The sequence below is a fragment of the Apteryx mantelli genome, chromosome 4, assembly GCF_036417845.1.
Source record: "Apteryx mantelli isolate bAptMan1 chromosome 4, bAptMan1.hap1, whole genome shotgun sequence".
Classification (NCBI taxonomy): Eukaryota; Metazoa; Chordata; class Aves; order Apterygiformes; family Apterygidae; genus Apteryx; species Apteryx mantelli.
The window spans coordinates 76965815-76981028 of NC_089981.1; the positions used below are offsets into that span (position 1 = coordinate 76965815).

The 15214-nt window shown below is 38.6% G+C and overlaps 1 protein-coding gene across 1 annotated transcript in view; it reads right to left on the reverse strand.

Moving 5' to 3' along the window:
- Positions 1-9081, reverse strand: part of BEGAIN (brain enriched guanylate kinase associated) — a 151399-nt gene extending 142318 nt beyond the window's left edge. The window contains exon 1 of the mRNA XM_067294973.1: positions 8347-9081. Within this exon, the coding sequence (XP_067151074.1) occupies positions 8347-9081 (735 nt within the window). The remainder of the gene's footprint in view (positions 1-8346) is intronic.
- Between the last annotated feature and the right edge of the window lie 6133 nt (positions 9082-15214).

Here is a 15214-nt window from a genome sequence, read left to right on the forward strand (position 1 = left end):
TGCTTAAAAGCCAAGATTTATGGCATCTGCTGCTTATTTCTTATCCACAAGATGTATTTTTCTGTCATCTAAGAACTCCTGGCACTTAAAAGTTTCATTTGAGAAGGTCAAGTTAAAGCCCTTATGCAAAGAAGAAGTCACTGAAACAAATGTCTGGGGCAGCCTGTGGAAATACCATTTTTATAGGGCTTATTGAACAAAATATGTATTTAAAAAATATAAAACATCATCCTGAATGAGGTCCTTACCAGACCTGAGGTCAGAGCTGCAGTTCTGAGATATGAATGCATAGCACTGGGGAAGGTAGGCTTCATTTCACTGGGGTCTACATTTACTATAAACCCTCCAATCCATACTTCAACTCATAACATTTTCTGCTCCAGAAGTCTGTCAGTCTCACTGTGTGTCAAAGTTTTAATGCTACAGTTTCTGATGTGAGGCTAAAATCCACACAGCACCAAGACATATAGAGAAAACAGAATATTTCAATTACAGCTTTGGCAGAAAGTAATGAAATACTGATTCCTTCTTTTCTGTCCCCAAAATGCATGGTGTGCTAGGTTCATATTCAGAACTGAACTTTTCTTTTATTCGGGTGACATAAGAGCATGGTGGGGAGGGGCATAAGGTTACATCTGTGTTTCTATTAACCACAGGCGGTACATCAATGGGCAGAACTTTAATACAACCAAAAGCCTTAGAACAAGTGGGGCAAAAATATCAATCACACGACTGGAAAAATGCATCAGAGCAAGCTCTGGCTCTGAGTAGTGCCTTGCATTTCAATCTGCTATTGGCAGAATTCAGAAGTTTTCATAATGTTGACCAGACAAAACGGTTGTGTTAATTATTGTATGTATCTGTGGGAGAGAGTCACTGCTTGCTGAGGCCTTCTGCCTCTGTGATATGCCAAAGTCATGTTGTGGCAGGACAAGAAATCAGTTCACAAGCATGACAAACACAGGCTGCTGGCTGAAGGAATGAAAGAAAAATGAGTAGAAACACCTTTAAAACCTGTTGTCTCATAAATTGCACAGAAAGGATTTTAGACCAAAGTTGGGCCAAAGAAGAAAGAGCTATTGGTCTTCTCTCCATCTTGCTCTTTTCCTTCCCTTGTCTGGCTCTGCAGCTTTCAGGCATCTCTGTTGTTGGTAATTGTTGTAAACCTGTTGTAGCGTCAATTACTCTGAAAGTACCATTTCTTTCTAAAGGCACCCAAAGATAGAGTGTGCAGTTGAGAATGATTTTGAAGATCAGAGGAAGAGGAAAAGTCATGTTAACAAAAATCACTAGAAAAAGCACACTAAACATTTATGATTGCCAGTGTTGCTTTCCTGTGACTGGCGCCAAGAGACACCGAAATCAATGTGAACTGCATAGGCTCAGCATTTTTCTCTGGCTGAGTACCCATCCTTCTGAAGGCAAATAGTAGATTTGGCTGGAAAATGACCTTGTGTTCTGGTTAGAGCCCTGCATCCTGTGCAGAAATTCAACTTTATAGTAACACCTGTCCCTTTATCCAAACATCTCCCTCCTCTCTCACTTGCTACTCCCCTTTTCCTCTAAAAATGGTGAGGGGGGAACAAGTACAAACCCTAACTTCAAAAAATGCAGTCTTTTTCTTGAGATACTTAATTTAGTTGAAAACACAATCTTTTTATTGTGAAGCAGCTCAGGCTGTCTTTTTATTTTATCCTGTCTTGAATAAATAGCTTGCTCTATTGAGTACTGGCTTATAGGTGTCTATGCTCTGTAAAGAAGATTTTGATCTAATTTGTATTTGATGAGCTGAGATGCTGTAAATGACCATATGCGTCATCTTGGGAACATTGTAGCTTTATACACTGTGTTCAACTAGACAGAGGATCCATTAGTGACCCAACGGAGGTGTTTTAGAGCAGGCAAGGAGAACTCTCTAAACACCGTCTGCTCATACTGTTGCTTGTAAAACGATGTCACATCTGCTGCTCTAAAAACATTATGCTGATCTCTCTTACAGTACATGGCTGCTGCACTCTCAGCAGTGGGCAAAGGAGTCAATACCACATTATTGGGACAAGAAGTGTTAAATTAACTAGAGATGAAATTGCACATGGCCTTCTTGGCTTCCATTATCTTGTGACTGTACCATAAATGTCACAGACAAAATGAAGGAGACTGTTCAGTGCTCTATATTTAACTGATGAAACTGGATAAATACTTGGACTGTTAGACTTTGCTGAGCTTGCCCCAGCTTGGCTGCTGCTGGTACGATGAACACTACCAGCTGCTTCAAACCTAACTTGGCCAAGTCCTCTCAGAGACTGAGGGGGTATTTAAAAGTAGGAGCTTCTTCAATAACTTGATTGGTGAAAAATCAAGTTTGTCCTTGATTTCACAGACATTGTGAGGGTCAGAAAGCACAGCCATTTATTTTGGTCCTCAGTTCCTATAGTTTACAGTGCTTGACTGCATGGCTGTCTCTCACGAGGTGTTATGCATAAAGCTAGTTTATCTGCCCCTGAAGCTTCAACCGTACATATCTGCATATATAATACATTTGGAATGCTGCTCATTGGTACATCATTAAAATGGCAATTAATGCAGCCATAGTGACAATTTCACAATAGTGGTTTATAGAATTAGAAACACAGTCAGTGTTGGCATCAGAAGGAGAAAGGTTTTAGTGATGCAGTAGGGAATTTTGGAAGTGCTGAGCAATTGCGGACCCCTTTGCCTAAAGATGTGGTACTGGCTTTTCACACCCAAATTCAATTATTTTGACCTATAGTTCTTATACAGTATTACCAAACACACAAGTTGTTAATTTACTGTTTTGAGGGGTCTGTAGATGAAGAAATAATAACAAAAGAAAGTTATGGTTTGTTTTACTAGCAGTTCAGTGGCTATGTTCTTCCTGTGTTCTCTTCAAATGAATTTGAAGCACAGATGGATTTTGCTGTTGTCTGAATTGTGCAAAGAAATGACCATTATCTTTTCTCAGTCTAGTATTTGATAAAGGAATTAAGTCATGTACTTAATCCGTATTTTGACAGCCTGATGGTCACCTCCAGTTTTCAAGGCAGAGGGGAGCAGAATTCTAAGCAGTATCATACAAGACGACATGACAAGAGAGAGGCCAGGATGCCAGGAAAGGTGGTCATAAGGCATTTTCCGTTGCCATAAGAAACTAATATGAGGCCTTAATGAGACAATTTGTTGTGTGCTTTAGCTAAAGAATGGAATATCTGATGTAGTCCTCTTTCTTACTTTTTCTTTCTTTCTTGTAGTCCTCTCGAAACCTTGGGTGATCAGAGCTGCAGTATTTCTACTACTTAGGGTGGTTCTAAATTGTCCTGCATTCCTGAAAGAGCTAGAACAGACCAGAAAATAGGACATTGGAAGGCTTTTTTGGCCTGTGTTCTGCTCCTGGCTTGACCGCTGACCTGGACAAATGACTTTATCTCTCTGCGCTTCTGGTGTTTCCTCTTATTATTTCTATTATATTTCACACAACAGTCAGTGAAATGATACTTTCCATTATGGAGTATTTGAACCCTGATCATATTTGTAAACACCACTGTACCATACATGGAAATGAAAGCTTTGGCATTCATCCAAGAGCAAGACACTTGCCTTTTCTACAGCTCTGTATCAGGCTGGAAGGACCTCTTATATGAAAGAGATTTGGCCCCTTTGTCCCTCTAGGACAGGGACCATCATCTTTGATGCAATGATAGAATTGAAGTGCCCCAGAAACCAAGTACTTTAGAAATGATACCCTCCCCCACCTGAATTTCTCAGACAGGAAAGAACCTGCGGTAGAGTAAGACTGTCCTGCAAATGCCGTGGCTGTAACAGTAGAAAATGGAACTAATCTTCCATGCAGTGCATAAGGCATCCCCATGCTGAGGCACTCCTCTTGCAAGAGAACCTGTAATGAACAGCATGAATCCTCATACATAACAGATAGCAGAAAGAGCAGAAACTGGTATCATTTTGCCTATTTTTGTTAATGCCTTATGATACTTTGCTTCAGGAGGCTACCTATAGGGTTCCTTAAGAATTAACTAGCTAACAGGATTTCATATATGCATCATTAGAATTTGAATCTTCTTGACAGCCTGTATAAATGTCTAAATTGCTTATATTTCATCTTTACAGTAATTATTGTAATATTCACTTCTCATGAGAGGAATGAAAAGGAGTGCTTCACTCGTGTTTTATAAGGATGCAAGTCTTTGTAACAGACATTGTCCCCTTCTGTCTCAACAGCTATAGTTAAGCGTACTTTAGGGCATACATTGATTGAAATTAGAGCAATGGTGAATACTTTGTTTTCTGGAGGCTTTGCTAACACTACAAGAAGGAATGGAACAGCTTGTGTGGACCCAAAGTTTGACGCTTTAGAGAAAATCACACAGGAGGCAGGTCTAGCATCTACAGGTACCCCTGGTTCTGATGGGTGTCTGTAGCATCAGCCTGATCTGGGTGATTAGAATAGTGCAATTCAGTTGTGAGATGGAGGCAGATGGAGATGTGAGACCAGCAGGGATGCAGTTAGCTTGGTAGCTGCAGTATGTCAAATGTAGAAGAAATCCTGAAGCTGGTGCCAGAACAAGTTGAGAAGCCCGTGTAATGTGTTGCTACACAGGCACATCACTCTGGGTTCGGAAAGAGTCTAACTGTGTTCATGTAATGACACTGTCTAGATAATAAAAAATTGTTGGTGGCTTTATCTGCTTGGGTGCAGCATTGCACGGATGCAGCTAAATTATTATCAGACATGGCTCAGTAAGCATGGTTAGCTTCTATAGAGCAAGGTTATTTTTCTGCCCTCCCCGTGCCCCCTGTGCAAGCATGTCTTGTAGCACTTAAAATCTTGACTTCCAAAAATTTCTGTAGGAGTGACATTCTCCCTACCCAAGTTTTTTTTATAAGACAATATTTGCACAAAATTGGAGCACTGAGTTGCTAGCAACTTGGGGGCATATTGCAGCATACTAAGTCATTTGTATTGATCAGGCTTGACCTTGTTTATTCTGTGAGATGAGATAATGTCATGGCCTTAGGTGACAAGTGCACAATTCCTTAGGATACATATGCATATAGTAATAAAGATGAGGTCAATAATCAAGTGATTCTAACACCTCTTGCTCACAGAATATGTATTATTGGTAGGGTTTTTTTTGGGGGGGGGGTTGTTTCCTTTTTAAGATGGAAAGATAAAGCCTTTCAAAGGAAGAAATGGAGATGCTTTTTTCCCACAAACAGGAAAAATCAATCTATAATATTGTATAATATGCTCCCTTGTGCAGGCAAAAGTAAATATGTGAAGAGGAGGTCTGGTTGGAATGTTGATCCTCATATGCATGCAACTAAATTTGACTCAGATGTAATATCCAGGTCGATTCAAATCTCAAGACACTACAGAGCTGTTCAGGTCTGAAGTCAATCTTACGTATGATTATCTGAGAACTAAACTTTGGCTTGGTACCAACAGTTCTGTTTCCTCCTGGAACAATAGCAGTGATATCCAAAGTCTTCTTGAAGAAAAGCACTGGTTGTTTGGAATAAATGCATTTAACATGAAACAGGCCTTAAAAGCCACAGACTAGTCTCTTCTCCTGCCTGGCTTTCTCTGAAATGTAATGTACCCTGGATCTGAGGACAATGAGTCTTGTTTGGACCCATCCATATTTATCTCTGTGTTGATCTGTCCTTTGACAGACTTCAACAACCATATCCTTCCAGTTCTGAGAAACACTTCATTTTGTGCAATTCTTTTTCCAAATTTTTTGGCCTACTGAACTAGTCAGTTCATTTCAGCCTGGAAGTCTGACATAGTCTTGAGTTGAGTACCACCCTCCCCCCCGCCACACACACACACACACACACACACACACACACATTGTCATTGATTTGATGGCTTGCTTTCATCTAGTTAAATCATTTGGCTTTCCCAATTATTTATCCAACCATTCCAAATTTAGATTAACGCATAGACATGAGAAATAATTTCATCTTGCCTACCAGGTCACTCAAACAGTTTATACCACAGCAATGCCACGTCCATCATACTTGGTAGTTGCTTTCTGCCTGTGGGAACTCTCTCTAACTTTGGTCATTAGATAGAGTATCCTTTTCTATACTGCTAGCCATAAGTTCCTCTGCATAGATCTACAGTGAAGATGATTTCTTTAGATTTCATTTCAGTTACAGCTATTTGCAAACTGATATGTCATTTCTGCAGAAATCTTCCTGGATATTTTGACCAGCTCTCTGAAGAATGAAAGTTGAAAATCACTTTAGTGGGCCTGGATCCAATACAGACCCATCAAAGAAAGTGCAGACACGGTTGTGGAGATCTCAGTGGACTTTAGAAAACATAACAGACAGGAGGCAGTGTGACAAAATTCCTCTTCTGAGTCACTTTTATTATTAGGTTCAGCTTTCTTAACCTCAAATTTTCAAGCCTGCTCTTTCATGCTCTTCAGAATCTGTATTGTTATACCTCTGCTCTTCTGTTTTTATATCTAAGCCAATGTAACCAGCACTCACTTGCTCTCTGTCTTGTTCTCTCTCTCGCCCTCTCGGATTATCTTCTACATATGAATGATAACTTGGCAACTGAAATGTAGTTTTAGGCAGTATTCTATATGTGCATTCAAATGAACATTATATAATCAAATACTTTTTAAATATCTTTACAATAACAACATCCAAGATTGTACAGTTATCCTTTTGCTTCTTACTGGGCATGCTTCAGGTGAGGACTTGCACTAAATAAATTGCATTGAAGGCAAACCTTTTGCATGTAGGAGTCCTGAATCTGTAGATAAGACTGAATGTGGTATTTTTTTCCCTTGCCACTCCTTCCTTTTCTCATGTTGAGTTCTGCAGGCTGAAGTATTGCTTGTTGAGATAAAATGCTTGGTAACTAATGTGTTTAATTTAAATGACTAGATTTAGAGCAGGCTGATGCTTAAATTGGAGTAGACTGATGCCTACATTAACTGACTGGAGTTAGAAAGCACTCAGGAGTGTTTAGTCAGTCAGTGCTCCATCAGTTGGATGTTCCAATCTGTACAGTATGAGTAAGTCCACTGGAAAAGATGCTATGACAGATGGCTAATCAAAATGTAAAAAACCCATATCCTGCCATAGGCTCAGTATGGAGCCTTCTGACCCCTTTGCAGGACAGCTTCCATTGTGGAGCTGTGACGTCACAGAACAGGCAATTTCTCTCCATGTTTCATTATCTTTCACCCCTTCTGTTCTCCCTCAGGCTGTCTTTGATAGATGATAACTAAAACATCCAAGGGCATCCTGTAAAATCCTAAGCTTGAGCTGCTGAAGACTGCATGAAATTCTTGAGATTCGGATGTTCTCCTATTTGTTAGTCCTCTGTGAATACAGACAACTTTTTGTTTTTTTATTTAATTTGAATTGGCTTTTTTAAGAATAGCGGAGCTTCAGCAGCTCACATTTTAGCAACATCTGTGTGCATATGTATAGTCTTAAGTAACAGTTCCTGGACCTTTATTGTTTTAGCAGGATTATAACTATTTCCCTAGAGGCAAAACAATATAATGTGGCAGTTCAAGGTCTGGCAGCTCAGGATTTCCTACAGTGCCATGCAAACAAAGAACAACAATCTCTTTTTACCCTCCTCCGTAGGCATAAACACCCCTTGCTCAGAGAAACAAAGAATATCATAAGAAAAAATTAAAAACAAGAATATTTTTGGCCAGCTTATAGAAGAAAGAGCTTCAGTCCAAAGAAATAACTTTCCCTGTTCTTAAGGTTTCTCAGAAAAATTAGGAATGAAATTATCAGACTAGATGTATTAACTCAGACACACAATCCATAGCAAGGTTTTCAGGATGTCAGACCTCTCACTAGCGCTTAGATGCACTAATGGAACATGCCTGTTTAGTGTAGAGATATCTGAGCAAGCTCTAACCTAGCAAACTTGGCTAACTAGTAGGTCACTGAACCCTCTTCGGGCTAAGTTATCCTTCCTGGGGATGTCTTGGCTGCTCATGTAGAGCTGGCTTGGTTATATCTATGTTTCCTTGCAACGCAGGAATACCTTTTTTTTGACTCTCATAAAGTCTTCCTTTACCAAGCTAGAAGGACTGGGAAGGACCTGGAAGGTGTATCCTGTCTTCCCTTCCTCCTATAAATCCTAGAGCTTGGTTTTTCAGCTACTAAAAATAAATCTGCCATGTTTGTTCCACCCTGGAGAAAAATTTCTGTACACAGTAAGAGCCCACCCAGCAAGACAGGAACAACTCTCAGTCACATTAATGCACAAGTACTTATCACATACAACCCAAAGAAGTGGTTTGAGAGAGAGCTCACCATGCTTGCACTTCTAGGCAGAGAAGCAGATTTTCTGGCTGGCATTTCTTTGCTCTGAGAAATCATAATTTCTACAGGCAAGGCAGATCTTGTTCTGCATGAGGCACCATTACCAAATGACCCAAGAGAAGGACTTGTATCCAGGGACAAGGACTTTAATTTGCGTGTTCGTGCTCCAGTCACAATGTCATCACTTCTCAGACTGTCTATTTCTTGGTGAGTTTTCCCATCTAGAATGTTCTCTTTCCATCCTTCAGGAGACTTTCTCTTAATGTGCAGATCAGCTAGGCTTCTCACACCGGATGGAAAGGTGTTCTTCAGTTTAGCAGCTCGGTATGCCCTCAGGCTCATGGGATCAAGCACTCTGAAAGTAACTTCATTAATAAATTGAGAGAATTTGAGTTTAGCTTCAATTTTTTCTTCCACAACAGACACTGAGCTTGATGATCCTTGACTCACCACACTCAGGTCAGATGCAGAGGAACTGCTTTTCTTGTGTGTTGTCTTCTGCCTCTGCAGCTTTTGGCCAGTGTTTCCCAATTCTGCCGGATATAAAGAAGAGTGTTCCAGTCCATGGGTTTTTTCACCCCCTCTCTGACAGTGCTTTGATCGATGGGGTCGATAGCCTTCATCCTTATTTTTGCTTTTAACAAAGCTTTTAGCTTCTGACCTTGTGCTACTCTGTAACTCAAAGCTGTCCTCACTGAAGCTGCAGTGTTTTGAGTAACTGTTCATTGTCAAGTCTCCAGAGAGTTTCGTCTCTGTATCAGTTCCTGCTTCTTGTACACATGCAGAGGTGGATGCACAGTATGCTCTTTCTTCAGTCACCCTGCCAGCCCCCTCTTGCTTGGCAGGTCTTCCAGGCACAACACCCTCTAGCTTAATAGGGGAAATGGAGCCCTGTGACAGTGGCTCCATTTATTTTTGTGTCTGTATGTCAGCTGGCATCAGTGAGAGTGGCATTCCCATAAATCCTTCTCTGTCTTGTAAGAAAACAGGCATGTCTTTGACAGGCATATTAGTGCAGCCACCACATTTTATCCCATATGCATCCCAAATTATGCATATGTTTCATAATTAGATCAATAGCACATTCTCATCATTTTAATTAGCCATAGTAATCAGCAGAATCTATAGGACATGTAAATTTTCCAGGTTATTGAGTGCATAGTGGATAAACATGAGCTTTCATTGATCCAAACAGCATATGATATATTCCTGTCTGTTGAACTGGAAACCAAACTACCATAATGTAAATCAATTCTCAGTAAGTAAAGTCTGGGGTGGTTCTGTTTCAGGGCTTTTTAAAATCCAATAGTAGAGAAGGTCATGCTATTCTGTCCTAATGCTACCAGTGTTTGCCGTTCTACTAGAAAGCTTAGTGGCAGATCTGTTGGACCCAGAAAGACAAAAAGAGAATGCGATTCTCACTTTCCACCTGCTTGCTCTTGCCGTCATTTTCATTCTAAAATAATTTGCAGGTTTGAATCCAAAGCAAGGTGCATTTTTTCAGCACTGTAAATGAGTATGGAACAATAACAGTGAGGTCTTCCATCATTTTCTGTGCAAGGCTCTTGAAGCTTTTTATAGAGGGTAATGGTTTAGAGAAGTCTTAACTGTGAAGTACAGAATCGTTATTTTTGCTGTGTGCATGCAAGAACCTAAAACGTAATCAAAGTGAGGTTAAGGGCTATAGTCTGGCTTTGTAAGCAGTCTGAAGGCTGGAATCTCCTGATGATGTGCTACCACAGGAAGTGACCAGAGAATAAAATGATTAATTCAGAAGGTTTTCTCTGCATCCCCTTTCCTTGGGATGACTGACAAAACAAGTTGTTTAACCCGTTTTTGCTGGTGGAAATCAGTCTCAGTTTACATCACCTTCATTGCTATCACTGTGGCATTCTGACTGATGCAATACAGCAGGTGCAGAAAGAAAAGAGAAGGGGATCAGAGCAGAAATCTGAATGACCTCCGTTAAACACTGGGGCATGGGGATGTGAGCAGGATTCTTGGAAGAGACTGAGAAGAGAAGTAGGAGAAGAGACTCCCAGGTGACAAGGGGGAGGGGAAAAAAGTCAATAAGGAGCACATTTAAGTGTGTCAAAGATAGCTGACAGGTCAGTAGCAGCTCAGGTTAAAAGGTAATTCTACAAGCTTTTGAAGCAGACATTGTACTTAGGTCCCTCATTACCAGTCACTTTGCCACTGCAAAGAATTTATTGTCTCCACATTGGTAATTCCAGGACTCATTTAAATCATAGTTCATAAAAACTGCTGAAGTGTTACGAATCTCTCAAATTAACATAGTAAGTGCATTAATTTTGCAAATAACAGGGGAACAAGAAAATCCTTTTACCACATCAGAAATCAATTGCTTTTACTGGAATTACTTTCTGAAATGCTTCCATATTTTCTATGGGACTGTGCCATACCGCTGCATGTTATGAACATTATCCTGATCACTGAGAAAATGTGGCTTAAAATGCATAAACCCTATTCACACCATTCTGGTTCAGAAGAATGTATTCCTCTCTCAATCAAAGGTGAACTGTGCCAGTTTGTAGGGCTGCTGAATGTTTTCTTTTGTCAACACACAGATTTTCATGACCTTTTCAGTGCAGTCGTGGCACAGTACAACACTATTCTCTTCTTGTAAAGCCAGAATTTAGGGGTTTGTTCAGTATGTCCTAATACAAACTTCTGTAAATCTATGGTGACTCGCTGAAGCAAACAGGATTCCCCAAAGATGTAGGGTCTCTGCTAATGCATCTCAGAACTTCTGCATTCCAGGATCCATTAGAGCTTAACAAAGTGCAAGTTCTCGGTTGCTGCAATTTTAATGGACTTTATTAATATTTCTGTTTCAGAAACAGAGCAAGCCTCACTCTTGAGCCAGAATCTTTAATGATTTGTACATATTTGGAGAAGAGTGGTTTTTATTCATGTGGCATTGAGTGCATTTGTGCATGAACAAAGCTATGAGAACTACAAGCACAAATTCAACTATCCATTGCATATGTGCAAATTTTAAAGTGTGAATGAGACAGAAGGCTGTGGTACAGCCAACAAATATTGCTTATATATTCTATTGTCAGGAAGGAGCCCATTTGTTTTGAAAGATGTCATTCATATGACAGTCAATTATCATTCGCAAAGAAAAAGAAAAATGTCAGGATACTTATGTTTTTAATACTACTTCTTCTCTTTCTTCAAATGATTTCTGCCTAATGACTTCAGACCTTTGTGTCTAACCAGTCAGGAAATGGTGATCATGGCATATGATCTAATGGCTAATTATTAAAAACAAAGATTAAGCTACACCTGCAAAAAAACAGATAAGATTTCTTACTTGGATGAGATTAGGCTGACATGGGAATGACTGATACAAACCTGTTTACATCCACCCTTCTAAATCTTCATTAGAATAAATGTTATCAAAGTTTATAGCAACACTGACTATTCAGTGGTCTGTCTTAAATAAGTTGACCAAAATATTCTCTAGAGTGTGCTGAATCACCAAAATTATTTCAACTAGTCACATTTTCAAATAGAGAAGCTGAATATTAAACCAGCATATGCTTAAGAATTTGGATGTTTGAGACTGAACTCTTTTATAATGATTTGATATTTGTAATCTAGTTTCCATATGTTAAATGAATTACTTTTAAAAGTGTTAAAATTATTTTGCCTTATAGATCTAAATCTCTTTGAACACTTTGCCGGTAAAGAGAATTTTTCTCTCCCGTGCAAGCAGGTACGTCTGTGAATAGCAATGTATTGCTGCAGTAGTCTGGGCAGTATTCTTGAAATATACCTTTAGCAAGCTGTATTAGCAATCAAATTCTTCTGTTATTTCTTGCCTTAATATGCCTCTACTAGCTGGATGCTTGCCTGACTTCTGATCTTTGTGAACTCTTCTAAAACTGTTTTATTAACATTAAAATATCTTAACAGAAATACTTATGTATTAATTTTGCATTATTTTAGAAATGGTGAGTGCAGTTCTTGTAATGAATCTGTATGTCTGTGCAAGTCAATTGAAAACTGCCTGAACTATGTGATAGTCTTGCCTGTAAATAAGGTGTCCTTTGTTAGCAGTTCTGCCATTAACCTGTTAGATGACCTTTGGTGGAAACCTGAACTTTCTTCTGCAGCTGCCATTACTTGTCCTTAAAATTTAGGAAAAGACTGTCTTTTTCTATGCATTGATACATAACATTGCATAATGAGGCTCTAATCAAAATGAGATCTCTAGATATTAACAAGGATCAAACTGTGATAACTCATAAGTGAACAAGTTCCAGGGACTCAGATGTATCCAGTTCGTAATTAGTCTAGTGCAATGACTAACCTATTGTGTTCTATTTTAGTATTAATAAAAGAATATAAACAGGGTAATATTGATTCTTTCCTACTAGAAACTAAGTTGATGGCTGAATCTGAAACATTTATAACAGTGTTATCTAAGATCACAGCTTAAATGGGACTTTCATAATGATTCAGTTTTTCATTTGACAAGACTGATGCATTCAGGGACCTGTCTGGTAAACTTGTTACTTAGCCAAATTTATAAAGATTTTTCTAAAGGTTAATTTAAGCTTATTTATATTTGGAGTGTCATTTTACACAGACATTATAAGAAACCTGCATATTTTGTATAAAAATGGAGCAGAACAGAGTAGTTACCTCCCAACATGAATTGATTGAGAGTAATTCCCTACAGATCACTGTCCAAAGGCTGAAAATTGAAATCTTAGCTTTGCAGGAAATTAAAAGTATATCTTCATTCCCACTGCTGTTTAATAATATTCCTGTTTTTTAAACTTTAGGTGATTTTAATTTTTACTAATAATATCAGAAACAAATGGAGGGTATACATGTAGCAAAAAAGCTGCAGTAGGTTGTTATGACAACTGGAAGTTTCTTTGTAATGCTCTGGAAGATGTGATCATTTTGGGGTCAAAGCAGACAACATTCAACAGTTCTAGTACTAAAGTGTGCATAGTTTTTATATATCTACAGTTATGATTTCAATGCACTAACAATAAGATATTCTGCAAATTACCTGCATTTGAAAAACTATAAACAAGTCTAGAGGTTTTACACATAATGAGATTCATAATAAGACTTTAAGCTATTAACTAAAAAGTAAATCATGCTTTTGAACAAAATATTGGGGTATATTTTAAATCTGGTTAAGGTTGGGTCCAGCACCTTTTGTAGTTAGTGGATAGACTCCAGGATTTTGGGTCAGGAATTGCACTGTTTTCTGTACTGTTCTTGCTGCAACAAAGGGTGAGTCTTTCGATTACAATGCAGTGGATTTTCTGTAAGCTAGTTCTCAGTCGGCCCTTACATTGCCCAGAAATACTGTCTATGCAACAGAGTCAAACCCACTGGAGCCAGTAGCAATTGCAATTGCTGATCAGTCTCTGTTCTGATATCAATATCTCTATAGAAGATTAGAAGATTATAGATTTTAACTTTTCAGGTGTTCAGGCTGTATGGGATATGAAGTCTTCACAAATGGGGAATTAGGTATCTCCTAGGTGATGTAGGTAAGATGAAATTCCGCCAAAATAAGTTATTCTGGAAATGTCTATTATATATATATATATTTAACTTTCTCTAATCTGAATCTTGTTACTTTCAGAATATTTGTGCATATGGTTCACTATGCAGAAAATTCTTTTTCTGGTCATTTGATTCTCCAGGCTGCCTCTAATGAAACCTTTTTCAAACCTGTTCATGGAGTGAATTCTCATCTCCCACCTCTTTGACAGAAAATGCTAATTCCTCCACATGCTACCTCCTCTGGGCCACGTGTGACTTCCTTCTCCAAGGTGCCAACACTGTATTCAGTTACCATGCTCAAATTTATTTCTTTTATTACATTTATAAAAATATATATATATTAATAAAGGGCAAAGTACAAAGAGGAAAACTGCCAATGGAATACGTATGAAGAAGAATGCAACATAACTGGACAAGCTCTCATGGCTAGTTATCTAGTCTCCAGAGCCTAGCAACTTTTTTGACAAAATCTTTTAAGAAACAGCATTTCCTCATATTTTTCAATAGCTCCCTGATCAGTAGATTCTCACTGTATACAGTCCTAAGAAAATGAGATGTGGTATTTTCTGAAATAAATAAGACTAGTCATTAATGTTCAGTGTGATTGAAGGTCTGTTGGATATCAATCTACAGGACAAACTGAGAACTTTGGAATGACTAGATCAGTCAGAATGTGGCTTTGTTGGGAGTCAGATGTACCCATTCATTCCTAAATTCTCTGTCTGCCCTACAGATGTATAAGTCCATCAAGCACACTGTCCGCTCTCAAAATAGCTACATTCCAACTCTTTCAGTGCCCATTCTTGTTCAGATATGCTCTTTCCTCCTTTCGCCTTTAAGGAAATTGTTATCAAACCTCATACATTACTTTTTGTACTTAATGCAGTTTATTCTGGAGCATTTTACTGGACCTTTCTACTTTATAATTAAATTTATCCCTTTATATTATTCAGATGTTCCTCTCTGACTGGGTTTGTTTTAGAAAAGGGTCTAATTTTTCTTCTCTAATGGCTGCCAAATACTGATTTGCTTTTAATATAAGGTTGTCTAGCCTAATTTCTTCAGCAAGACAGTGTTGGCTTAAAATGCTCTCAGCATGGTTTCATTTAGCACTTCTGCAGAAAGTGTCTAGTTCCCAAATTAATGGGAACAATGTCTATTCCTCTGGTGCTAGGTGTCACACAGCAAAAATTCCATATCATTAAACATTAACTTCACCATCCTTTTTTTTTTTAGAGAAAATCTTTTGTAATGGGCAGGAGACACAGTAGTTATTGCCTCTAGTCATTTTACC